The sequence below is a fragment of the Saccopteryx leptura genome, chromosome 11 (assembly GCF_036850995.1).
Source record: "Saccopteryx leptura isolate mSacLep1 chromosome 11, mSacLep1_pri_phased_curated, whole genome shotgun sequence".
Lineage (NCBI taxonomy): Eukaryota > Metazoa > Chordata > Mammalia > Chiroptera > Emballonuridae > Saccopteryx > Saccopteryx leptura.
In genome coordinates this window covers 63,835,710-63,862,814 of record NC_089513.1, presented here as the reverse complement: position 1 = coordinate 63,862,814, position 27,105 = coordinate 63,835,710, and the positions used below count along the sequence as shown (strand labels likewise).

Genomic DNA, 27,105 nt, shown 5'->3' with positions numbered 1-27,105 from the left:
ACAGTGCTTTGTAGTTTCCACTTAATAGCTATATTGGTTTTTACTTTGTACTAATTACTTTATGTAGATTGCTTTATTTAGTCCTCACAATAGCTCTACAGTCTTATTTCCATTTCACAGATGAAAAAAACCAACTTAGAGATAAGTCCTTTGTCCAAAGTCATGAAGCTAGTGACCAGCTTAGTTGGGATTCAAACCCAGGCCCCTTTGCCCCCAAAGCTGTATCACAGGGGTCCTCATTTCAGAGGTGAGAGAGGTGATGCTCACGGAAGCTGAAGACATGGGTGAGGGGCACGGCTGAAGCGTAGGTAGTGCTCTGCCGGCCTTGCACTGCCCTGGGCTTGGCCCTCTACCCATCTTCTGTCCGCATAGGGCCGTGTGTGGCTAGCTGTGATGGCACAGTGACCGGCGGACCTCTGGCACTGAGTTCCCAGACTGTGTGGTTCTGGAGCCCTCCATTCTTGTTCTGGTGATACAGTGAGCACTGCCCAGAGGGTATTTATTCTCTCATGACTACTGTGTGTGTATGTATATTTGTTGATTAAAATATTACTTGCTGTGTTTTGTAGCAACATTAAAAAAGATTTCAAATTTCCTACTGCCAACAAGAAGCTTGCCAGTGTTTTCCTTAACTCGTCACTCACCAGGTGGTATGGTTCAGATGATACCACCTGGGCTGGGACCAGGAAATCAGAGCCTTTGATTCACCTGTGTAGCACCCCACCATGCCTGCTCCTGCCCCTGGAACAAATGTGAGCTTCTAGCTGGCGTTTGCCAGGGCGGCCTTTGCCCGCCTCTCTGGCCTGATCATCTGGTCCCGATGTTCTCACACGCTGGCCTTCTGTCGGGCCCTGGGGCGTGCCAGCTTCAGTTCTTCCCGGAGACTTTGCATCGTCTTCTTCTGCTCGGGACCAGATCATCTTCTCCTGGATCTCGAGGTGGAGATGTAGAGGCGGGAGTGTTAAAATTACTGCCATCTCTTTTAAGAGGCCGTTCCCAACCCCGGTGGCTTTCTGCACACACCCTGTCACTGCAATAGTGTATTTTCTTCTTTCCTAGCCCTTATCACTAATATTTGTCACTGATTTTGAAGACACATATTAACATTTCTGAAGTAGGGATGTCATAAAACAGGTGGAATGGTAATTTCATTGGTATTTCTTTGTCTTCGGGTTATATAAAAACGATGGTGTGATTTGTAACTCTTTTATATTGTCTTAGGTTGGGTGAAAATAGGATTTGTCAAAAAATGTTTACTTGTTTTTTGTCTTACTTCCCATTAGAATATAAGCTCCACAGAAACAGGGCCATGTCTCTTCACTGCTGTTCCTCTCACCTGCTGTCACACAGTGGGTGCTTAATAAACAAGTGCTGTCTGAGGGAAGCTGGGCTGGAGTTCCTTTGTCCTTGGCCAGGCCGCTTCCTCCGGTCCCCAGGGTCTCCTTTCTCTGTGTGCTGGCAGCTGTTCTTCCTGGTCAGGTGACCCTTTACAGCGTGAGCATCGCCAAGGTGACTGCCTGTTTCATGCACATCACACCTCACTGATCACCCACACCCCCGTGGGTTGTAGGACCTCTCAGTGCACCTCCCTGCAGATCCGGATCTCAGAGGACCTCAGAGGACCCGGGTGTCAGCGGCTCCTGGGCTATGGGAGGCGATGCCCCTTGTGTGCTTGTAAATGATTAACAGCTGGTTTTTCTCCTAAGAAAAGGCCCTGCTTTTGTAGCATTTGCTGATTTCTGTGGCTTTTTAAGCTAAGTCTGTGATATGATATGTATATATTTGATCTTTAATTTATACTATGCTGTAGAAGAATTATATTTAAATTTAAAAAGTTATCAGGTCTAAAAAAAAGTGTCATGGCCAATTTCAAAGTGGTCATGAAGTCAGCCAGTTTTCTTTTCCTTCCTCTTCTGTTCCAGTGCTGCTGATTCCCTGGGGGAGCACTGTTCTTACCTGGGCACCCGGAAGTGGAGCTGCCGATTGTGGCTTTTGTCTTAAAGTCATCTTTACGTTTCCCCCCAGCTGTGCTTTATGACGCTTTGCACATACTAAGTGCTTAACAAATGTTTACTGAAGGGAATGCTTAAGGGTTTTCATTCTGGATTTATCCTGTTTCGGCTCAGCAAACTGTTTATGGCACCCTCATGCCCATTTCAGTTCTGTTAAATGAATGAAAGTTTCGGTTACCCGGTTTTCATTAGAAGGAAGTCGGGGAAAAGGAGGCTGTGTGGCTCAGAGGACAGTGAGAGGAAGCCCCAGCCCTCGAGGTATTTATGAACCGTTAGGACAAGTCAGCCAGGGTGTGCGCTGCGTCCCTTAGAGGCACGCGTACGTTGCAGTGGGAGCATTCAGGAAGGGCAGAAAGGCTACTTCACTGTGGTGCTATCGGGGAAGATCCCGCAGAGGAAGGGACACTGAGAGGCCCTTAAAGGGAAGGTCAGATTTGGGCAGGTGGAGGCATGCCAGGGGCGGGGGGCTGCTGCTGGTTCTCAGTGGAGGAGCAGCATCATGAATTCAGAGGAGTGAGAAAGGGAGAACTCAGGCTCCACTGAGTGTGGAGTGTGGCAGGGAGTAGCCGGAGATGACACTGCAGAGCCAGCAGGGGACTCCTGTGTTTGGCCTGGTGTCCGGACAGGCTGGCGGGGGGGGGGGGGCACTAACCTGGTAGATGAGAGGTTTGGGGATCACATTATTAGAATTGGTGTTAAGGAACTGGTGTCAGTGGTCAGTCTGGGGCATGGATAAACGGTCGCCTTTATTTTCAGAGGTTTTCATGATATAACTTTTTCCCATCCCTCAATTCTTCCCTTAGCTTTCTGAAAATGTGGTTAACCGCATGAAGGATTCCAGCCAGTCTTCCAAAGCCGGCCCGCTGACTCTTCCTCTCGCTACTCCACCTTCTGCACTTGGCGTTTCTAAGGGCCCGGATGAAGGTATGGCAGGTTGCGTTGACTCTGTGGGAAGCTGGGGTAGAGCGTGAAAGGGACAACAAGCTCTGTTCCTGTCAGAACACCTTTGACAGCTAACGGGGCTCGTTTGTTTCTGGGCGATGTGGACAACTCCTCTCTGATAACTGCTTCTCGGGACAGTGTGGCTTCTACGCATGGCCAGTGCTGTCTGGTATAATGACAGCAGCAAAGGTCAGTCAGGGCTCTGTGACTGGGGCCAAACTGTTGTGCCTTCCTGTTCCAGCTTTTCTATGTGTAAAAATGAGGCAGCAGAGCTTGGTTTGACAACTCCTGTCAGAAGTGGATTCTAAGGATTCCTAAGTGAAGCACAGTCATTAGTGCTGGTGTGGCTCGAAGCACGGTGGGGTTTACGTGGATCAGCACGATTGGGAGGAGTGGGCATCAGCCTTAGCCACTCCAGCCTAGCCCCCAGGTCCTGGCCCTGGCCTGGGCTTCTGGGAGGGCCTTCACCCTGCCTCTTCCAGGAGCCCTTCCTTTTATAGCCACAAAGAAAAGAGGTGTAAGGTACAAAAATATTCAGATATTACAAAGAGAAAAAGTCTTGGGGCAATTGCTGTTCTCCTCAATAAGTATTGTTTCTGAGAATCTGGGTCTTAGGGTAGACAGGGAGTCTGCTCTTATGGCAAAGACAGCGCTGGGTAAGGAGCAGATATGCACAGAACCCGGTAGTTTCTGTATATTATGTGATGTTGCAACACTAGGTGCATGCCCAAAGTCTAAGGTATAAGGTAGCACAGACACCCAGTGACTCACTATTTTAGGGTGGGGCTCCGAGAGGAGGTGACTTTTGAACTGGACTTTGAAAGATAGAGCAGTGGTAGACAGGCAGTTCAGGCATGGTGACCAGCATCAGCAGAGGCCTAGAGGTGGCGCAGCCTGGCCGTTTGGGGCACCTAGAAGCAGTTTGCTGTCTGGAGTACAAAGCAGAAGGCAAGGGAAGGTGTTGGGCTGTGCTCAGAGCCCAGGCCCCAGAGACCTCCACACAGTGGCCAGAGGGTGTGGGCTTCACGCTCATGGCCAGAGTGCCAGCCAGGCCTTCTCCACCGCCCCTTATATTGCCTGCCTCAGGGCTTCCTAAGCTTAGAGCAAATCCTACCTGGATGGGACCCACCCTAAGACCTTTCTGAATATTCTGTTAGTGAAGGGGCTGAATGAGGATCTTAAAACCCACACAAGATGCCCCCCTTTGTTTTCAAAGGGCTGCCCCCAGGATCTCTCTAGCTGACTGATGAGTTGAAGTGGGTCTAACTTAAACCAGGGCACTTTAATAAACTGTATTAACTGGTGAGTGAGAAGTGCTGAAAAAAGCAAAAATTGCCAAAATATTTGACGCACACATCAATTTCAGCTTTGGAAGATAAAAGGAGCATGTGTTTTAGCTTTGGTGAGTTTCACTAGTTTAAGAAGCAAGAATTGTGCCCATTTGTCATTTGGTGTTAGTTGTAATAAAGTATTCTGCTGTTTAGACGATGAGTGTGAGTTTGGGTTTCTGATTGCTGGAGAATAATCAGCATAAATGGACAGTCTTTACTTTTTTTATTTTATTTTTTTTCAGAGACAGAGAGAGGGATAGATAGGGACAGACAGACAGACAGGAAGGGAAAGAGATGAGAAGCATCAATCATCAGTTTTTCGTTGCAACACCTTAGTTATTCATTGATTGCTTTCTCGTATGTTCCTTGACCCGGGGCTTCAGCAGATCGAGTAACCCCTTGCTCAAACCAGCGACCTTGGGTCCAAGCTGGTGAGTTTTTTGCTCAAACCAGATGAGCCCGCACTCAAGCTGGTGACCTCAGGGTCTCGAACCTGGGTCCTTCCTCATCCCAGTCCGATGCTCTATCCACTGCGCCACCGCCTGGTCAGGCAGACTGTCTTTACTTTTACAACCAGTGTTTGCTTTTATTTTAGTGATAGAACATATTAGAAAAATAAGTTAAAATTAAATCCTTATGTTATAGTATATCTCAAAATAAATGTCAGAGGCAACACAAGATTTAAATATAGGAATTGAAGCTATAAAAGCACAATGGTACAGAAAAGTACAGTAAGTAGACTTTCTAAGCATTACATCAAGTGAAGAAATGCTGAATTATGAAGAAAGTAAGTAATGTAAGTATAAGAAATTAGAGACAATTTAGAAAAAATAAATGAAGAGTGAATAATAAACTATGGAAATATGACAGATTATTGGTAGTCTTAATATATAAAGAGTTCTTAAAGATTCTTAATAGAGAATGTACAAAATGGTCATGTACATGTGATGAGATATTCATCTTTGCTGATGGTTAAAGACACATTAAATGATGAGCATTTCCAAGGGGCAGGGAAATAGACTCATACTTGGAAGGTGGGAGTGTGGATTAATGCCACATTCTCTACAATGGATTGCTACATTATTTTTGTAGTGATAAAAAAGAAAATCTGTATCAAAAGCAAAAAATAGGATAAATTGTATCTCAGGAAAGCTGTTGTAAGCAAATAAGTAGGAAGAGGGAACATTAATGTGGAAATAAGAGCTGGTCAGCAGTACACTGTTCTTCATTCTCAGCTGAGGACCTGTGCTGTTACTGTGGAGCATTTCGGTGGGCCCTCCTTGCAGGCTGTAGCGCCGCTGGGCCCATCCTTCCTTAGGGATCTGAAAGTGGCAGTCACAGAATAACTTTTGGAAATGACTCCTTGAAGGGTTGAGTGCTCCAGCCTGTGAGTTAGCATGCTTTAAATCAGTGGTTCTCAACCTTTCTAATGCCGTGCCCCCGCAATACAGTTCCTCATGTTGTGGTGACCCCAAACTAAAAAATAATTTTGGTGGCTATTTCATAACTGTAATTTTGCTACAGTTATGATTCGGAATGTAAATACCTGATATGCATTATGTATGTATTTTCCGATGGCTTTAGGCGACCCCGCTGGGGTCGCGACCCACAGGTTGAGAACCGCTGCTTTAAAAGGTCTTGGGAGTGGAATAGCAAATCCTCACCTACTCTTTCACAAAGCCGGGTTGCTCTAATATTTTGTGAGGTCCTAGGCACTGCTGCTTTAGAAGCCTGTGATGGAGCCACAGAAAAGTGTTGAAATTTGTCTGAGAAGTGGTTTGGGAAGGACGAAGGCTGGGGGAGGGACGAGAACAAAACCTTCAGTGTAACCAAGTGGTGAAGAGTGTAGAATGAATTGGATTTGCTCAGAAATTTCCAAGTGCATGACATCAAAATGTAGGCCTCCTGTAACAAGTTAAAGAACCCAATAATACTAGAGGTGATCCAAGTTAAATGATTTATAAAACACCATTAATAGGGGTGTGTGTCACATTCAGGATTAGAAATTTGTAGAATGGGACCCTAAGGGAAACAGGATTTAAGGAAGCTCCTCTCGTCTTCCCTTCCGCATGTCAAACCCAGACTCCGGGAGCTGTCCTTTCAGCACGAAGCACGAAGCGTGAAGCAGTCCCTCAGCTGTTCCTGGCCTATGTTTAGCAGATGAATGAGATTCCCAGTAATTTTAGAGTGACTAGGGATATATTTGAAACTCTGCACTCAATGGTTCTGCTTGCTGTGAGTCCCATGCAGTAAGAGACTGGTGCAGAACAAGGAGGTGGAAAGCCTTTGGGTCACCCGTTTCCAAACTTGCTGGATGAAGGATTTGTCCTTTGTCCATCCCCTAGGATGTGTTCATATACGGAAGTGCACTCCTGAGCCCCTTTTCTGGATGACCACCATGTCTCCATTTATCCCAGCATGCTACTGACAGGCCTTCTCTTCTTGTCTCTTTGCAGACTCCAAACTGCCCAGGTCTGAGGGTGGTGGTGGTCAGCGGTCTTTGGGGGTGGAGAAGGATCTTCTAAAGAGGTGAGTGTGAGTTCCCACTCACCCCTGGCTCTGCACTCTGGCTGAACACCCTTTCCTCAGTGGGAACCATTACATAGCCTGAGGGTCGTAGGGTTTGTCTTATTTAGATTGCACGACAGCCTTACAGTATAAGTGGTGGTACTGGTCGTAGTTTATATATAGAAGAAGAAACACCAAGGGGGCGTGTAGAAGTTGATTGCTAATGTTCTCAAAAATTCACTTGAAAAAGCCAGGACTGAATAGTTGAGTGTCTAGACCTTCTGTGCCTGTGTGAGTGTGCAGGCATATTTTTAGAGCTAGGAAGGAAAAAGTGGAGACCTCACCATTCTAACTGTAGTTGGTGAGACGGACTTGGCTCCAGGATGTTAGTGACTTCCCATCAGCACAGGCCAAACCCTGGAGAGCTGGCTGACCTGAACTGGGACCCGCTTCCCTCCTGAGGCTGTGGAACAGCGGTTAAGGCAGGGAGGCCCCCCTGGAGTGCAGGCTTGCATCCCGATTTTGCGACATATTGGCAATGTGACCTGGAAAATCACTGCGTTTCTCTTGGCCTTGGAGGAAGACACAACTTGAGTACCTCTTTCATTGGAGTGTTATGATTAAATGTACTAACGCAGAGAAAGCACACACAATGCTCAGCACACAGAGTTCCCTGACTGCTAACTGCATTGTTATTGAGCGATTTCTTCAGCGGTCTTGAGGACACTGGCCTCTATGACGAAGGACCAAGTGAGTTTGTTTAGGGTCTGCAGTGTCAGCCACAGTTAGTTTTCTCCCTCCAGTAGGTCAGCCACGCAGGGCTGTTCCACAGTCGTGGATTAAAATTGACATCCTAAGAATTTCACCTCCTTAGTTCTAAGAGGCCTCTCCAAGAATAACTAAACTGAACCCCTTTTTTAATATTTTTAAACAGTTAAAAATGATCAAGTAATACATACTAATGAAAGACTTAGGAAATATATAAAATGAAAAAATGATCCATAGAGTCATCATTTCAAGACAACTACTGTTAGTATTTTGGAGTGCTTCTTTCAAATGTTTTTTTTTTCTCTAGTTTAGGATTTTTCCATTATATATTATTTTATATTTTACTATTTTTACTTAGTATTATAATTTTTCCCATTTGTTACACCTGCTTTATAAACATTTTTATTGCTGAAAGTAGTTTATTGGCTTTGTTTTTAGATCAACTTATAGACAAATCAAATAATGTATTCTTTTTTTTTGTATTTTTCTGAAGTGAGAAGCAAGGAGGCAGAGAGACAGATTCCTTCATGCTCCTGACCAGGATCCACCTGACATGCCCGCGAGGGGGCAATGCTCTGCCCATCTGAGACATTGCTCCATTGTAACTGGAGCCATTCTAGCACCTGAGGCAGAGGTCATGGAGCCATCCTCAGTGCCTGGGCCAACTTTGCTCCTGTGGAGCCTTGGCTGCAGGAGGGGAAGAGAGAGATAGAGAGTAGAAGGGGAAGGGAGAAGAAGCAGATGGGAGCTTCTATGTGCCCTGGCTGAGAATTGAACCTTGGACTTCCACATGCTGGGCCGATGCTCTACCACTGAGCCAGCCAGCCAGGGCCAATGTATTTTTTAGTGATGATGTAATATACCATTGTGTGATTATACCAGATGTTTTTTGACTTGACCTTGATTGTTGAACATTTCAGTTCGCATTTTTTACACTATAATAAATACTACTACTAAGAGTATCTTAGTAGTAGTAACTTTATTTCTCTCTTTTTAGAATTACTTTATTGGGCAGAAAGCCCAGAAATAGGTCAGAGGTTAGGAACAGAGTCAGAATGAAGTGGTGCCTGTTCAAAACAAAGGACTGATGCTATCGAAAACCGTCACGCTCGTAATGGAGGCAGGACGGTGGGCTGCCCACCCTTCCCACCCACTTTGAAAGTGTGGCTAGTGGGGCTGAAACCCTGCCCCAAGAGCCTCGTTTGGTACAAGGCTGCCTGATTTCTCACTTGATGGTCGCTTTCCTTCTGTTCCTGATCTGTCTTGTCTGGCTGAAAAAGTATTGTTTGCCTTGGGGACTCAGTGATGCCTGACCTCTGAGGGGCCAGGTAGTGATGCCTGACCTTGAGGGGTCAGATCGTGATGCCTGACCTCTGAGGGGTCAGATAGTGTGGGCTTTCACAGTACTGTCTCTGGCTAGCCTCAGTGTTGTACTGACCCACAGACCCCAGGCTCTCGGTCCCCTGAACTGAGCGCACAAACTTTTTCCTGTCTGCTTTCTGCCATCATTACATCTCACCTGCTTCTCCCATGTCTCTCCTGGCCTAGGTATAAACAGGAGCAGGCTCTAGCCCAGGAAGAGCTGTTCCAGGCGGCAATGAGGGACAGGAAGGAAGCCACAAGGCACCGGAGTGCATCCCTGCATCGGGGGGAGGGCAGCGTGGACCAGGAGAACCAGAACGCCGCTCTGCTGGTGAGTGCAGATTTTCCTGAGCTGGCCTTTCATGCTCTCGGAACACAGGGAAGCAAGGTCAGGCCTGCGACCTGATACATCTGAAGCCTGGGACTCAGGCTGCCCTTCTGATGTCCTCCGAGTCACCTTTGTGGCAAGGATGTCTGTTCAGGGACCAGGAACTTGGGTTCTTATACCTCTGGCTCTGGTACTGATATGTTTTGCTACGTGTGGCCTCTGTTTTCAGTCTAGGGACCTCACGTCTATAGTGTAAGGCCTGGGTCATTCACTGGCTAGTCCTGCAATGCTGCAGTGGTATACATGCCAGTTGGCTGTGCAGGGAAAGGGCTGGGGCCTGGACACAGGCAGTGGAGGAGATGCTGAAATTTGTAGAGTTAGGCAGCCTGGGTGTGAATCCGGGCTCCCCACTTGTTAGCATGGGCACCTCCTCTAGTGCCTGCGAGCCTTGGTCAAGGATCAGGATGTTTGCACTCTGTATTGCCCAAGGGGTCAGTGGAGGTGCTGAGTCAGTCACTGTGCAGGGCTTAGTGCTCCTTGGCAGGTAGTGGGTGTGGACTGTTGTTGCTGTTGTTATTAATACACTTACCTGGCAGGAGTCTATTAGTTAGGAATCACTCTGCTCTAAATGCACAGTTGTTCAAAATGTGCAGTAGTCACGTAAGACATGTTGGTTGAACTAGGCCCTCAGGGAAATACAATACAAACAATGTAGGATTCTTTCCATTAGGAAATTTTCAGTCTTGTGGGGAAGACAGACTTAATACCAAAAACTTTGAAAAAAAAAGCCAAATGTGTTATATTAAGTGTGAAATAAAGGTAAAGATAATATGACAGTGGTATCAACTGCTGGTGGAAGAGATGGCATTTGACCTTAGCCATCAGCAGTGTGGAGGAGCCAGGCTGGGTGAGCAGGTGGGCTGAGACAGATAGACATCCAGGAGGTGTTGGGATACTAAGAAGTGTGTGAGGGATGAAGGCCTTGGACACCTTGAGAAATTTACCCACAATGCAGCTCACAGGGACTCTGGAACTGCGGAGGATTCCCACAAGTTCACAGGATGGGGGTGATGTGATTTGACTTATGTTTTGAGAGGCCTGTGGCATCCTGGTGAAGAATAGTTGATGCAGAGAGAAACTGGGGTGAGACAGTTCTAGAGGCTCTCACAGTCAGTCAGGGACAGGAAGATTGTCACCGCTCTGTAGGCAGCCTGACAACCAAGTCAAAGGACCCTGGCTGGTCCTGGGAAGGACGGGTTAGTCAATATGACATGAGCAGAAAGGTTGGCCACCTGGGACTGTCATCCAGCATGGAAAATTGAAGTTCCAGGTGCGGTAACTTTATTCTCACCTGAAATGTGTTATTTATACTGAAAGGGAATTCACAGCTTCCCTTCTCCTGCCCTGGGCCCTGCTTCCTCAGAGCTGTCCCTGAAGGGTAATCAGTACAAATAAATGACCTTCAGTACAGACTGTAGGGTTTTTTTGTTTTTTGTTTTTTGTTTTTAAACAGAGGGTAACTTTCAGTAAAGGAGATACATCTTCACTTGATTCCCACCTCCAAAGCTTCTGAACCGGAGATCCTAGGGAACAGTGAAGCAAGTGACTTTTTTTGTTTTGAAGATGTTTAGTAGCTGCTTTTGTGGACATTCCCATTTTTGACTGTTCAGCATCTATTTCTTCATGCATTTGGTACCTCTGTTTCCTTTTGGGAACTTACTTGTTTCCTGTTGTGTCATGCTGGGATTGCAATTCTAGGGCCCGACTTCCTCTCTGGAAGCTAGCTCTCTTCCCTCCCCTGCCATGGTACAGGCAGGGTCTGGGCACCGGGCCCAGGGGCAGCCAGTCGGAGCCTCTCTCTGGAGGCTTCCATTTCTGAGTGAGCGAGAAGGCCAGGGTGGGAGGCCAGGGTGGGGTTGTTTGTTGTATGGCTGGCCAAGACTCTCATCTTCTGAGCCTGCCTTTGATTTCTGTCTGTTCTTTTGCCTTCCTGAGGATTGGGTCATCCGCTGATAGCCTGCTGCCAACTCTGCTTCCGTCACTTAGCTGAAGGTGGTTTCTGTTGCTTGGTGGTATAGCAGATGCAGAGCCCAGTTTTAAAGGCTGACAACCGCGTTCCATACTCAGAGCAAAAAGAGAAGGGAAGCTAATACCAGGCTCTGCCTGTAAGTTAGTAGGGTCATGAGGTACTCACCTGGATGCTGAGCGAAGGATCCAGAAGTAATGTGGCCATTACTTCCATTTGGGTTGGTGCAATGCCAGTGGCTAAGGCCAGGCAGGTTCACACTGGACTCGGGCAGATTGCAGAGGAACTGAGGAGCCAGAAAGCTTTGGGGCCGTTCCCGTTTATTGGAGGCTCACAGAGATGGATGAGTAAACAGGCAGGGGAAATCTGCTTCTCATGGCAGTAGGTGAATAAACAGCAAAACGGCCCTTTGCAGTGGCGGGCAGACAGTCTGCAGTCCACAGTCCGCCCTGAGGACAAGCACCCATAGCCTTACCCAGACTGTACACATGGCTGTGCCACGTGCTCTTGCACTAATCATGCGAATTGCAGGAGAGCAAGCCTAACACAGCTGTTTTCCCTACATTCTACCTCTTTAGGGTTGCTCGCCTTACAATGATAGGTATCTTCTGTATGGTCCCTGCGCGAGGAGTGAGGTACATTAGATTCACAGAAACAGAACAGACTACAGCAGCCAAATTACAAAGGCATGAGTTATACCAAAAATGACAATTATAAAGGTGCCCTTCACAGTGTCTCCTTGAGCACTCTTCTCACGGAGTTAACTGGAGGCCCACTTCTAGACCCCTACCCCATGGTGCCAATAAGACCACCCGTTGTAGGTGTGGTGCTTGTACAGTCCAGGGTCATGTTTATAAAGTGTCCTCCGTGCGTATTTGCAGCTGTATCAGAGCAGCTGTCTAGTGCAGGAGGGCCTCCCCAGGTGCCAGGCACCCCAGTTGAAGTCTTTCATTCAAAATATGGAGTACTGTCCGCAGTGCCATGTCCATCTGGCAAGGGAGTCAGTGCCCCCCTCTTGTTGCAGTCTCTGCTTCAAGAGTTTGTTACCCTGCTCAGTGATCAGTCCACGATACACAGCTCAGCTGTCTGTTCAAGTCACCGATGGTGAAAGTTTATTACAAGCAACTAGCTCTATAGCTCTTTGATAACGGACCTCAGAACCTTCCCATAAATGCTCTGTTCATTGCCATGAGTCCCATACAATCCCGCAAGCTTACAGGTCCTCGGAGGGTCATTCAAGGCCTGTGCTACCTTGACAGTTTTCTTAGCTGCTGCTGCTGCTGCAAAAAAAAAAAAAAAAGCAGCAACACTTGCTGCACATTAGAAGGGAACCGGTGGATTGCCAATTTCACATGGGACCTCTGGCCCCCCACCCATCCCTGTTGGGCAGGTCCCTCAGCCTTCCTCCTATTCAAACGGGGACAATGTTCTTGGGGATCCTCCTCTTTCTCAGATGTCTCCAATAGGTAATCTTGCAGATGTACAACCCAAACACCAGCCACTTTCTTGGTAGCTGCCAGGGTCACCCATTTCCCCCACTGTTTCAGTAGATGGAACATCTGCTCCAGCTTAAGCTAAAGCTCCAAAACAACTTTGTTAGATTTGCCATCCAGTTTCTCCCTATCTGCCCTAGCTACAATCAAATCTACCCACATCTGTGTTTGGGTAATCTTTACAGTTTCAGCCAGAAGCTCCCACTCAGAAGAGAAGCTGGAAACGCCTGCTACCCCTGACTCAGAGCCACTCCGCTGGCATGAGTGCAACTCCTTCAGTGCGTGCTTCTGCTCTTGTGGCTGCCAGCTCCTGGCCTGAAGCTGGAACTTGAGCTCTTGAACCCACAGTTGGTTCTCTAACAACTCTTACTGCCAGCCTTCTGCTCCTAGGGCAAACTGGATTTTTTGAACCCATAACTCCTTCTCAAGTGACCGTTCTAATTCCAGGTGCCATTGTGTTTAGCTTGCCTTTCACACCGAAGCTCTCAAAAGCAGTTGGCCTCCCTTTCCACACTCATTTCAGTTCAAGCTATTGTTGGTTCTCAGCCTATAGCCTGAACTGAAGTTCTGAAATTTGCAGCTCTTTCTCCAGCGACTGTTCCAGCTCATGGTGCTGTTGTTGCTGCTCAGTCCATAGCTTGTGCTGGAGCTTTTGACCTTGGGCAGCCTCTCTCCTAGAGCTCTTGGTTTCTGTTTGCAGGGCTGTAAAAAACACCCAGCCATGGCCCCCACCAGGACAGTCACGGGGAGCCATATGCTGGAGAACAGCTGCCACTCCTTCAAGGGGAAAGGTGGAAACTGGGGCCGGTCCACTGGGGAGGGGGCGGAGTCTATTTTCAGTCTCCCTTGGCAACTGGCAGGGCAGTGTAAACCCCTGACTAGGTCAGACCTGGGGGGACTTCAGCTGGACAGCCTTATCCTGTACTGAAGAGCTGGCAGGCTGAGCCCCTTGCACCGGAATGGAAGGTGGCTGTGGGGAAGGGGGAAAGCTTCCTGTCAGCTTTTCTTGGCAACTGGCAGGTCGGTATAAACCCCCGACTGGGTCAGACCCGGAGGGACTCCGGCTGGACTGCCTCATGCCGTATGAGATAGCTGAAGGCTAAACCCCTTTCTGGGTCGACGGGTGGGCGCTGGGAAGAGCTGAACCGAAAACACAAGGCTGGTGTGTTCCGAAAGAAAATTTACTTAAAACACCTGGGGGCAGGTGGCCCAAGACAGACTAAAGCTGAGTCAGCCCCAGGGAGGGGCGGAGCAGGGTGTATTTAGGTCAGGGGTCTTGGAAAAAGCGGCTGACGTCGCCACCTCTACAGAGGATTGGGTTGGATGTCGTATGTGGATTGGAGTGAGGCCACCGTTCCTCTGAACTGTTTATCTCCCAGCTTCACTGTAAGAGAACTCTCGGGATGGTTCACAGGTCCCAGTGGGACTGCAGGCAAGCCAGTCTCCCCACCTCCCACAGCTTTGCCCTGGTGGCTGATCTATCAGAAGACGGCATCTCTGGGCCTATGGCTGGGCTTTTTACAAATAACTGTTGTGACTTAAACTCTGCTAATTGTCAGGTTCCTTCCCAATGTAAGCATTCCCTGACATTTCTGCAAAAATAAACTTTTTGCTACATTTCAAAGTGAAGGCCAGGAAACCATTAAGAGAGAATAGCAAGCAAATTAGCCAAAACCTCACAATGGGGGATGAGAATGTTCTGGTTGGAGCCTGAGTGAGAAGTTGGGTGAGGGAAATTTGAGTTTTAAAGGGGCTCTGGATTTAAAGGAAGTTAAACCTAAACCTAACACAAGGGTTTTGGTGGCTCCATACCAACCTGATCTGAAATTGGGTATTGCCCACTACGCCAGATGTAATGCCAGCAGTTGAGGCCAGGCAGGTTCACATTAGATTTGGGCAGATGGTAAAGGAACTGTGGAGCTGGAAAGCTTTGGGACATTCCTGTTCATTGGAGACTTGCAGAAACAGACGAGCAAACAGGCAGGGGATAGCCGCTTCTCATGACAGCAGGTGAGCAAACAGCACAACGGCCCCTCGCAGCGGCAGGAAGGCGGTCTGCAATCTGTCCCAAAGGAAAGCACCCAGTGCCTTACACGGATTGTACCCATGTGGCTGTGCCCTGTGCTCACACACTAATCATGTAGAGTGCAAGCAAGCAAGCCGAACACAGCTGTTTTCCCAATAGTTGGTGTACCTTGGAGGATTTAAAAACAAGGAGAAAGATGGACAGAACAACCTGAACAGAAGCATAGAGAATTTTCTTTCTTCATCTGCATCTTCCAGAGGCAAGGATTGAAGAAGTCTGCTAGGCAGAGCTGGCTACCCACTTGTTCTTGGTGGCTTCTCTGACTAGTGTTTTCAAGCCCCCCACCCTTGAACCTACAGCCTTATCTGCAGGGTATCCTTTTGAGTAAGCTGAGTGCGGTTTGACATTTAATGTACACTTATGCACTGTATCTTTGCTTCTGACTTTTATAATATTGATTTTTTAGTCCCTTCGTGAGGGAATGATTCAGTTCATTATTGGGAAAAGTTCATAAAACTAATGATAAGAAAAGGTAATTTTTATAACCTATTTGTGATGAGGGAAGTGTTATCATTTCCCATATAGTACATCAGTGGTGAACTGTTTTAAATTATATTTATGCCTGATTCTTGCCACTTGCTGATGGGGATGGTGGCCCTGAGTGTCACTGGAGCCTATGTGAGATGTCTTCTCTCTGAATTGGGGGAGGAAGTTTGGTGTCCAATTCAATGTTTTGGAGTCCAAACTATTTTAGAGAGAGAAGTGTTTTTTTGAGGCTGTTTTCTGATGAGAAGAGCTTTAAAAATCCAGTGGATGGAGTAATAAAGGCCTGGCGGTAGCTTTCCTTTAGGGAGAAATTAGAGTTATAACCTTGCCCACTGTGTTCCTGACAGATGTTATTAGGTATTTGTGATCACATTACACCTGACAGAAAGGAAAAACTTTTTTTTTTTTTTGTTTTTGGTGAGCAATTTTATTTGTGTATGTGTGTGTATACAAAAATATATAAAATTTTCTGTGTGCCTGTTACATGTTAAGCACTGGGCTAATTTTGTGATAAATGGAAATAAGTAAGATACAGCTCAGCCCCCTGAAATCTAGCCAAACAGAAGTCCTACAACTAAGGCTACAAAGAAGAAGCTATGTTGAGACCGGTAGGAGGGGCGGAGACTTGTAGCTGGCTGGTCCCACACTCACATGTGGCAGTTAAAAATCTGAAGGGATGGCTTGGCTGCGAAGGTCCCCATGGAGAAGGGAAGGGTCCCAGTCCTATACCAGGTCCCCTCGCCCAGAGTTCCAGTGCTGAGAAGAGACATTCCCCTAACTTTTGTCTGTTAAAACCAACAGGGATGGGACTGAATGAGAGAGAGGGCTGCTGGAGACCTAGGTCTTCTTAAAGGGCCTGTGTACAGACTTACTCAGACCCATTACCTCGGGGCTCTAGTACTGGGGCAGCAGCTTGAAAGGCACCAGGGACACACTGGGAAGAAACCCGAATTGTCTGACATTAGCACAAGAGCTGGAGGGGCAGCTTTCTCCCAGACAGAAGTGCTGGCAGAGGCTGCTGTTCCTTTGCTGAGCCCTCCCCCCACAGAGCTGGCAAGTGGGTACCATGTCTGAGTCTTTATCATCTGGCTAACATTTTTTCCCTGCCCTGGTGACCTGAGACCCTGCCTCACCCAACCTTTGGGTCCATGCAAGCTGTTCCCAAGTGGCTTTTCCATATGAATAACTTGCCTTGACTCATGTTTATGCTCCATACCACTTGCCAGATGGCCCCAGGCCTGGCAGTAGTGGCAGCTGGCCTTGGTTCACAGTTTGGCCTCTCCTGAGCACTTCTGAGCTCACCACAAGTAACAGCCATCTGCAGGTCACTTTGTAGCTCATGCTGGGTGTCCCTGGTCAGGGTACAGGTGGTGTCTGACTTTGGCCTGCACCTTCTGGGAGAACCCAGAACCAGTGCACCCTGTGGGATAGCTTCAGACCACGTTGAGTCACCACCCAACCACCTCCACAAGTGGCACATTCAAGGATCTGACTCAGGTGGGCACCAGAGCTCTGCTGATGTAAGTCGTTTTCTAGGGGGTTGGCCTTTGCACAGCTGATCCTACACAGTGGTTAGAGCCAGTCCTCACAGCTGATTAGCCTGGGGCTAAATCACTGCTATTGAGGTGCCAACTACCACAGGAGGGTATACACAGCCCACATGGGGGGTATAACCTGAAGTTATACCTGCTTGGGTATTGGAAGACTGTGCCACTGGGCCCTACAGAACACCTACTACATATGGCCATTCCTCTAAGCCTTCAGGGCATATCAGTTCTACCTAGTACATAGAAACAAACACAGGTAGGCAGCCAAATGAGGAGATAAAGAAACATCCCAAATGAAAGAACAGAACAAAATTCCAGAAAAAGAACTGAACAAAATGGAGAGCAGAAATCTACCAGATGCAGAGTATAAAACATTAGTTATAAGGATACTCAGTGAACTTAGGGGCAGACTAGAGGAACTTAGAATTTCAACAAAGAGATAGGATATATAAAGACAGAGAAAACAAAACAAAAAGTCAGAAATGAAGCATGCATTAACTGAAATGATAATACATTATAGGAAATCAACAGTGGAGTAGATGAAGCAGAGAATCAAATCAGTGATTTGGAAGGTAATGGAAAACACCCAATCAGAACGGCAAAGAGAATAAAAAATCCAGAAAAATGAGAATAGTATAAGGAGCCTCTGGGAAACTTAAAACGTACCAACATTTGCATCTTTGGGGAGAGTGGATACCAGAAGGAAAAGAGAGAGAGCAAGGAATTGAAAACCTATATGAAAATATTGTATATTGAAGGAAAACTTCCTAACTTGGTGGAGAAAACAGGTGTACAAGTCCAGGAAGCACAGAAAATCTAAAACAAGGTGAACCCAAAGAGGCCCACACCAAGATACATGATAATTAAATTACCAAAGGTTAAAGACAAAGAGTCCTAAAAGCAGCAAGAGAAAAGTAGTTATCTACAAGGGAGCTCCCATAAGACTGTCAGTTGATTTCTCAACCAAAACTTTGCAGGCCAGAAGGGATTGCAAGAATAATACAAAGTGATGAAAAGCAAAGATCTACAACCAAGATTACTTTACCCAGCAAAGCTATCATTTAGAATTGAAGAATGGATAAAGAGCTTCCCAGACAAGAAGAAGCCAAAGGAGTTGATCATCACGAAACCACAGTCCTTTGTCGGCTCCTGGAGGCCTCTGCCCCTGCCGCTTTGCAGATGGTTGGAAGCAAGTACCCACTCTAGCCTTTCCTAGGATGGATAGCAACTCATAGAGCTGACCTTGACAAACAACCAAACAGAGCAGAACAGCAACAAAGAAACCTTTCAGAATGATATCTTGGAGTCGACTAGAAAGCAGTTTATACGACTGCTAGTCAGAGACTTAGAGACTTTGGGTTTAACTTGTGTGGAACGGACAGAGAGTGGGACTTTGGTGACCCAGGCCTAGGGACGTGGATGACTTTGTCCTTATACCTGCTCCAATTTGAGCTAGCTTGAATTCCTATGGAGATCTACTTGTCACCACTTAGATGGCTGGTAAAATCGGGGGAAAAAAAGAGCATGCCATCGATACCCCTTCTTTGTTTCCGTAGGTCTTGCCGAGTCCTTTCTAGATTAGATCAGGGATTGACAAGCTTCCTCTGCAAAGAGCCAATGGTAAATATTTCAGGTTATGGTCTCTGCCACACGTTCTTTGTTGTTTTTATAGCTTTTTTAAAAAAGGAAAAATCATTTTTAGCTCAGAGGCCATACTAACAGAGGTTGTGGGATGGAGCCCACTGGTGGCTGTCATTTGCTGACCCCTGGACTGGATGGGGAAGCTCTGGAGACTTTAACTGTTTAAGTCTCTGAGGAACCGGCTATTTCAGGGAGCTGGCGGCAGAGGTGCTGATGGTCGCCCCAGGTCCTCAGGGAGCTGGCGGCAGAGGTGCTGGTGGTCGCCCCAGGTCCTCAGGGATTGTCATTTCTGTGAGAGGCCTCATAGCATGCTGGGATCTGTCAGCTCCGTGTTCCGACCTGTAAAATGAGGATTTTTCTGGAGACAGCCTGTGAAGAGGTATGCATCTCCACTTTAGCTTCTGATTCTGTTTACACTTGGAATTTTTTTATGGTTTCCATTTTTCTGCTGTAATTTGTTATTTCCAAGTTAATCACCTCTTTCATATTTATTGTAGTTATTCTAAAATCTCTCTCTGTTATTTCAGCATCTGGGTCATCTCTGGTTTTGAGTTAATAGACTATTTCCTCTCTTGATAATGGGTCTGATTTTCCTGCAGCTTTATGTGCCTTGTAACTTTTGATTTGCACTGAACATCATGGGCAGAACAGTAGAGACTGAGGTAGACAGTGTTTGTGCCCAGGAATGCCACTCTTCTTCTCTGACAGGCCATTAGTGTGGGCGGAGCAGTAAATCTGGTCTGTGGTTGAGCAAGGTGTGGGCTCCGCATCGCTTTGGCTTCAGATCCTGTGAGGGTGGAACCAAAACCTTCTGTTTAGCAGGCTTAGAATCTCACTGAAGGTGTGTCTGTGCTCTTCTGCTTTTCCATCCGACTTTTTGGAGGCCTTGCTTGTCTCTCCCAGGGGGCTTCCTTGTACCTCTGCACACAGCTGCTGTGTGGTGCTTGGTGTGTGGCCTGGAGCACCGTGGGCTTCTCTCCAGCTCCTGCCTGGCTCTCGGGGTCAGCAGGCCCTGCGCTCCGGTGCCTCGCGCTGTGCACGGAGGGTGTTCGTTCAGTTCTGCCCCATATCCAAGTCTTTTTTTTTTTTTTGTATTTTTCCGAAGCTGGAAACGGGGAGAGACAGTCAGACAGACTCCCGCATGCGCCCGACCGGGATCCACCTGGCACACCCACCAGGGGGCGATGCTCTGCCCCTCCGGGGCGTCACTCTGCAGCGACCAGAGCCACTCTAGCGCCTGGGGCAGAGGCCAAGGAGCCATCCCCAGTGCCCGGGCCATCTTTGCTCCAATGGAGCCTTGGCTGCGGGAGGGGAAGAGAGAGACAGAGAGGAAGGAGGGGGGGGTGGAGAAGCAAATGGGCGCTTCTCCTATGTGCCCTGGCCGGGAATCGAACCCGGATCCCCCGCACGCCAGGCCGACGCTCTACCGCTGAGCCAACCGGCCAGGGCCTCTCTTTTTTTTTTAATTGATTTTTAGAGGGGGGGAGAGATAGAGAGAGAGAGAGAAAGGGGAGGAGCAGGAAGCATCAACTCCCATATGTGCCTTGACCGGGCAAGCCCAAGGTTTCGAACCAGCAACCTCAGCATTTCCAGGTCGACGCTTTATCCCACTACACCACCACAGGTCAGGCCCCAAATCCAAGTCTTTTAAACAGTATAGTTAAAGAAGGTTCTCATAAAACCGACCAAATGTATTTTACTTTTCCCTTTTAGTATCATCACTTTGGAGCACTCCTTACTTCCCAAGGAAAATGAAAAGGACAAAGTACATGGCTGATTTCACTCCCTTTCTGAGTGTTTAGGCCCATACGGCTTCCAATGTATAGGGTCAGTCCTTCTGCAGGACAGTTGGGTCTCCCAGAGCAGGGTATAAAGGGGCATACCAAGCAGGCTGACTGTCTCTGTGCCCCATTTGCAGCCACATTTGCTCAAAGAGCAAGGGAGTATACATTAATTATTTTAGAGAGGTGGCATAATTAGGAGGGTGACGTAAGGCCTCCTGGGTTCTTGTTTTCTTTATCAAGGTCAAAGTAACCTGGCTTTGGAGAAAAGAAACGTACAAATAGGCTTGTATGAAACCCGGTGCAACTGTTTTATAGCTGATTACACACCAAAAAAAGAACTTTGGTTTTATTTCTCATATATTTTATACAAACTGGGGGTAGAGGGAGGACATAAAAATCAGACATGGCATCCAGTCATAGGCTAAGAGTCTGGCCCCACGTCTAGGCATGGCCCTTAGTGCGGGAGGATGGGACTGTGATGCCTGCCTTCTGGGAGGTTGTGAGGATCGACCCGCAGAACAGGTAACCTATCTGCTGGCACCCAGTGCTCGAGGAAGTGGACACGTTGTTCTGGGATAGTGAGCCAACGGGGCACTACGTCTAAATGCCTGTCACTGGGACACTTTCACTGTGCTATGGTGGCTCCTCTGTGGGTGGGATAGACAGGGTTTCACGTCGTTAACAATGTTATAATTCTTCTCTTCTTCACTTCACTTATGGGCCCAGGACACAGAGTTATGTGAACTGATTGTTAGAACAAACAGCCGTGCAGGCTTCTGACAGCTGTCTGAAAAGAGATGGGGCCTCACAGAAACACCTTTCTTGTGAACAGAGGCCCTGGGGCTTCCCGGGTGTGTGTTATGGGTGTAGGATGAGGGCCCTGCATGGTTTTGCAGCTGCCGACTGTCTTACCTGCTTCACTCTGCTCTTTGTCCATTTCTGCCCAGCTTCTCAACCTGCTGTGCATCAGAACCACCTGGGAATTTGGTAATAAAACATACAACTGGATGTCACTCTGGAAACAACTGGATTAAATACTCTTCTGCTGTGACCCTGTAAATAGTGGGATTTTTTTCCTTTTGTTTTGTTTTTCTGTGTGTGTGTGTGTGTGTGTGTGTGTTAGACAGACAGGAAGGGAGATAGAAAGGCATGTGTTTTTAACAGCTCCCATGTAATGCTGGCACGGCAGGCCTAGAGCTGGCTCCGGGGCTGACAGTGGGAGCCAGTGGCACCAAAAGGGGACTCACGGCCCTTTTGCTGTCTGGACCACTAAAGGGGTGTGAAGTGTTCCCACTGATGCTGTGGCTCTGCGGGCAGGGACTCTGCTGTTTGAAATGTTCACCAGATGACCAGTGGCCCTGGGCCCTGTCCCTGACACAGCTTGCTGACCACCTGGATGTCTTTGTTAGACTTCTCAGCCTCAAAGGAAAGCAGGAGCTCTTGTCTTTGCTGAGGATGCTGGGATAGAGACTTGGCCATCTGTTGTACCATGCCCTGGGAGGGGTCTGGTTGAGCTAAACTCAGCATTTTAGGGGACTGGGCATAAGAAAATGTTGCCAGAGGCTAGGTGGTAATGGCCACGGGACATGGGGGATGCCAGGTGGCACGCATCAGACTTGCAGCAGTCACCTTGCTGTGTGGAGCCCAGACTCTTGGTTTCTTGCGGCCGCAGACCCTGCAGTGGAGGCACGTGGCAGAAACAGAAATGACCCTTCCCGGGCGTGCTGGGCTCACGGGCCTGGAGCATGGGAGGACTGCTGCAGTTCGGTTGCTCCTCTGCTCGTGGGGATGTGGTCCCAGGCAGGCACCGCAGACCTGAGGGTTTCACTCCTGCCTCGGCCCTGAGAAGTCTGTGAAGTTCTTGTTTTTCATTCACTTCATTAAGTGCCTTGTGATGGTGTCCCTGGGGTGAAAAAGTCCTGCCTTTCTGTCCCCTGTTTTATGTCCACCAGGAAGGTGGTGGTCACCCTAGTCCTGAGGAGGAGAAGGATGAGCTAAGAGGAGGGGGTGGGTAAGTAGAATGGGGTTAAGAGGACCCAGGGTTCATCTGGGCAGGGCCACCAGGAGAGCAAGGAGAAGGGGAAGAGTGTCGCCAGCTGTTTGAGTCTTAGGAGAAAGTGGAAACCTCTTGGACTTCTCTTTAAAGAGAGCTGGTACTCTGTGGACTTCTCAGATGGAAACGCAGGGATTTCAGAATCTGAGCCAGTGGCCCTGAGGTGGGAAGGGAGATGGCAGTACTGGGGAGCAGTGCAAGCTGTTTTAGTAAGCTGGAACCCAAGTGGGCGTCACAGCCTGGGCTGCTGGGGATGGCTCAGCCCCTGCCCTCGCCCCTCCCAGTCTGCAGATGCCTTTCACTCCCCCCCAGCTCTGTGCCAGCTCAGGCAGGTGACCTCTGCTGTGTGCTGGAAGAAGCAGGGAATCCTCATTAGCTGCTTACTTTGTTAGGCAAATGGCTGATTGTAGTTCCATTCCTGGTATCTTTGCTTCTAATTAGCAGATTGCATTTCTACCAAAATGTCTGTTAGCACCAGGGATGAGCTAAATAGGCTGACAGCGAGGGCTGAGATCTGGAGAGAACTATGAGAGAAGCTTTTTCTCTTAAGCCTCTTGAGGGACTCAGCTGCTGACCTCAGCCAGGCTCCTTGGCCTCCGTGTGCCTGAGGGGACCCACGGGATCTGAGCTGCAGACTTCCTTGCAGAAACCCACCATCAGAGGGGGGTGACCTGAGCCAGCTGACAGAGGCATCGAGGCAGCAGGTGGCACTTCTTAGTGATTTTGAGAGTTTGGGGCTTTTGTGTTTTGAGTAGGGCTGAATTGAAGGGACACCTGACTTCCGAATTGGGGCCACCCTCCTAGCTGGAGTCGGATGGTGTGTGCTGGCGGTCGTGGCTGGGGGGGGGGGGGGGCAGGCTAGCCACGCAGGGCGGCTGTGGCGCCTGCTCTGGGCCCGTTCTGGTTTTCCTCCCTGGGGTAGTACGGCTCCCCCGGCCCGCCGCTCTTCGTGCCTGTGGGTCAAGGGGGCCGACCCTGCGGCCCTGCAGCTCCTGGCAGCTGGTTCTCCTTCCTCTCCTGCCCGAGAGGAGCTGGCGGTGCTGCTGACTTCTGTGCGTGTCTCCAGGACGTTAGCGGGGTGGGGAGAGGGAGCGTCATGCTTTATTTTGAGTCTGTTTGTGCAGCCTATTCAAGTCGTCTTTGGGGAGCTATGTTTCTGCCCTTTCCGTTTTGTGAAAAATGTTTCAGATTTGTCAGTGAGGCAGCATGTGTTTACCCTTTTGGGTAGATGCCAGTGCTGGCTGCTGGCACTGTTAAGAATTGAAAAGGGATTATTTGGCTGGTGAACACTATTAAGTGGGACAGGAAAAACATCTCAGATTTTTCCTTTTACTTCTGTGTCCACTCAGTGGCTGAGCCAGGTCTCCATATCCGGTGTCTGGGCGCTCCGACCGTTGCTCTCAGGTAGAGCAACATGTGGGCCGTCCGGAGCGGATCTGGCTATATGGCAGCCCAGATGGCTGGGGCTGACACAGTGGGGCTTGTTCATCTTGTGCACACAGAAGCCTGGGGCGGTAGCCCTGTCAGGTGTGGTACTTGGTGTGTCAGGAGGGACCGGGGTCCTCCTCAGTGCAGCTCTGTTCGGGGCTGCGGGATGGAGCTGTGCTTCCACGCTCACATCAGTTTTCTAGTCTGGAAGAAGGAAGGGCCACAAGCCTTTCCTACTGAAGTTGTGTTGTTTTATGTGGGAGAGACACCTTCCCCAGGGACTCTCTTTATTAGAACTGTGTCACAGGACCACATCTGGCTGTGAGAAGACAGTGAGTAATTGCAGTGGGGCACTTGACCCCTGCCCCCAACAGTTAGGGTTCTGTTATTAATGGAGAAAGGACTGGTGCTGGTCAGGTGGCGAGCAGCCCCTTCTGCGGCATGGCAGTGCGCAAGGAGCTCGCTTAGGGACTTGGTAGAGTTGGACTCATTCGCCATGCACTGTCTCCATGACACTGGGCACGTCACTTAACCTCTGTGAGCCCCGTTTCCTCACGTCAATGGCAAACATCTGGAGTTGTTAGGACGCTTCAGTGACATGACATTAATGGGATATCCAGTGTGCTGTTGGTGGATGAGGTAACAGTTCATTCTTTTTTTTTTTTTTTTTTTTTTTTTTATTTTTCTGAAGCGGGAAACGGGGAGAGACAGTCAGACAGACTCCCGCATGCGCCCGACCGGGATCCACCCGGCACGCCCACCATGGGGCGACGCTCTGCCCACCAGGGGGCGATGCTCTGCCCATCCTGGGCGTCGCCATATTGCGACCAGAGCCACTCTAGCGCCTGGGGCAGAGGCCACAGAGCCATCCCCAGTGCCCGGGCCATCTTTGCTCCAATGGAGCCTTGGCTGCGGGAGGGGAAGAGAGAGACAGAGAGGAAAGTGCGGCGGAGGGGTGGAGAAGCAAATGGGCGCTTCTCCTGTGTGCCCTGGCCGGGAATCGAACCCGGGTCCTCCGCACGCTAGGCCGACGCTCTACCACTGAGCCAACCGGCCAGGGCTCATTCTTTTCTTTGCATTATACCAGCTCCCCCAAGATGCAGGGGAAGAGGAACAACACAGGTGACTAATCTGTGTCCAAAGATAGAGAAGGGACTGGTTTCCGCCATGACAGGAAAGGGGCAAGACCGGGGGGGGGGGCGGGTGTGAGGGCTGTTACTGAGTGGGTGTCATTATCAGCGGCATGTGCAGCACACCCCTCTCTGCTCCGCACTCCTCGGCCCTGAAGCAGACCCTCTGCACCCTGCTGGGCACAGTCTCCTGGTTCCCAGGGCGGGAGCTGAGTGGGGGAGCTGGGTGCTGCTCTGTGCTGGCACTGTTCAAGTTCATGTTCTCTGGAGGCCCCGGTTGGAGTTCCTGTGAGTCCTGGGCTCTGGTGAGGCTGAGGGCGGAGCCCACCGGCACACAGTCGTTGTGGAGTCGTGGCCCCCGGCCTGTGGCGGCAGTTCCTCCGTCCTTGCCTTGCTGAGTGCAGCAGAGTTTCTCTGGAGGGTGCTGGTGCTTTGTTCTTCGCTGGGACTGGGAAGGGGGTGCACAGTGGTGCTCTGATGCCCCCGAAGCTAGTCTCCCTGGAGGAGTTCTCAGGAGCTCGTGGCTAGCCCCAAGCCCCACCGCCACTCATACGTCAGCCTCACCCTGGCTGCCTGTTCTGTCTCTGTGCTGGTTGCTCTCTCTCGTACCCTCCCTTAGCACACAGCCCCGTGTGGCTGTTTTCTCTCTCGGTGGGCAGCCGTTCAGGTTTCCCCGGCTCTCTGCCCTGCATGCCCCCCCCCCCTGCTGCGCTCCTGCCCTCCACTCCACCCTCGCTGGCCGCCCTAGTAGGAGTGCTAGTGATAGTGAGTGCGGGCCAGCTGTGCTGAAGAGCCGCTGTTGTTGGGCTGGCCAGGTGTCAGACAATGTGGAACACGGGGCTGTTCTCTAGTTGACTGGTCGGACACGATGTCGCCACCTTATCTTCATGCTGACACACACTGGACATTAATAGGAATACACAGCCAGGGCACATGTGTGGAATTTCAAGCAGCTGTGTGGGCTGGTGCTTTTGATAGCCTATTGTGTGCTTACCCTCTCCTGAAGAGGTTTCTGATGGGAAATGAGTAAGACTGTTAACTCTCAGAAGCTCGAAATATGGCAGGTTCCCTTTATTCCTTTTTCCCTCCTTGATTCTCTGCAGTGCTTCCTGAATCTTTGCTCCTGAGCCCTGCGTTTTGCCACCTCAGGATTTCTTGTTGAAATCACTGCTGCTCGGACAGTGCTCCGCTGTCATGGACAGGAGGGGCCGGCTGGCCTGGGGTCTGTGGGTCTCAAGGTGGCCCGGGGGGATCTTTACCCCAGTCCTGGGTGTCTCGCCCAAGTTTCTTATCCTGGTCCCAGTCCCAGGGTGTTGGTCAAATAAGTTTGTAAATATGATATGTAGGTTTGCTCGCTTACAGTTTGCATTGGGTGTGGGGGACAGGCTGTAAGCAGGCAGGGTTGTTATACTCTAAGGCTTAGTTTTAAGACTAAGCCTTTCCCACCCAAAGTGACTTTGTATCAGAGACTTTCTTGTTTATATATTGGATTAAAGGTTTTGACTTCTACACTATAAAATGGGGCAGACTGGGAGCTTGCGCTCTCTGGTTCCTGAGATTAGCATCAGAGAGAGAGCGGAGAAAGACCATGTGGAGGAGAGGAGAAGCAGCCAAGATGGTAGAGTGCTGAAGGAGAAGCCAGTTTGTGCAGAGTTTGTGCAGAGAGAAGGAGATGGGGAACAGAGGTGAATAAGGCTGGTGAGGTAGAAAACTTTGATTCTAGGAAACTCAGATGAGTCAGTGGCTTTGGGAGCCCTGAATGGAAAGGGAAGTGTTTTCCCACTGTGTGTATTTCTCGCCCGCCAGGTGCAAGCTAGGATTAAATGTTATGGCCCACCAGATCTTGGCTCCATTGATTCATTACCGTCTGTCCGAATCAAATGTGAATGTGCACGGGCCAGGTGGCTGTGATGGTGGCTGTGATGGTGGCTGTGATGGTGGCCATGGCTCCTGGCTGTTCACAGGGGAAGCCCCTTTGTGACTGCACAGGGCTGTGGGACCACTGGCTTCTCTTCTGGGAGTGAAGGCGTTTGAAGCTTTAGAGTCATTTTCTTTTATTACCCCTTCATCTCAACTCCTTATTCCTCCTCAGGAGCTGCTAGTGATGCCTCAGCTTTTCTGGCTGGAGTCTTAGACTCCTCTTCCTCAGTCCCGTGAACCCTTATCTGCACTCTCTTTGT

At 49.1% G+C, this 27,105-nt stretch overlaps 1 protein-coding gene across 2 annotated transcripts in view; it reads left to right on the top strand.

The window, feature by feature from the left end:
• Positions 1–27,105, top strand: part of CHCHD6 (coiled-coil-helix-coiled-coil-helix domain containing 6) — a 357,646-nt gene that overhangs the window by 38,134 nt on the left and 292,407 nt on the right. For both annotated transcript variants that reach the window (XM_066352687.1, XM_066352686.1), the window contains exons 2-4: positions 2,816–2,936; positions 6,742–6,814; positions 9,110–9,254. In XM_066352687.1, coding sequence (XP_066208784.1) covers positions 2,816–2,936; positions 6,742–6,814; positions 9,110–9,254 — 339 coding nt within the window. The remainder of the gene's footprint in view (positions 1–2,815; positions 2,937–6,741; positions 6,815–9,109; positions 9,255–27,105) is intronic.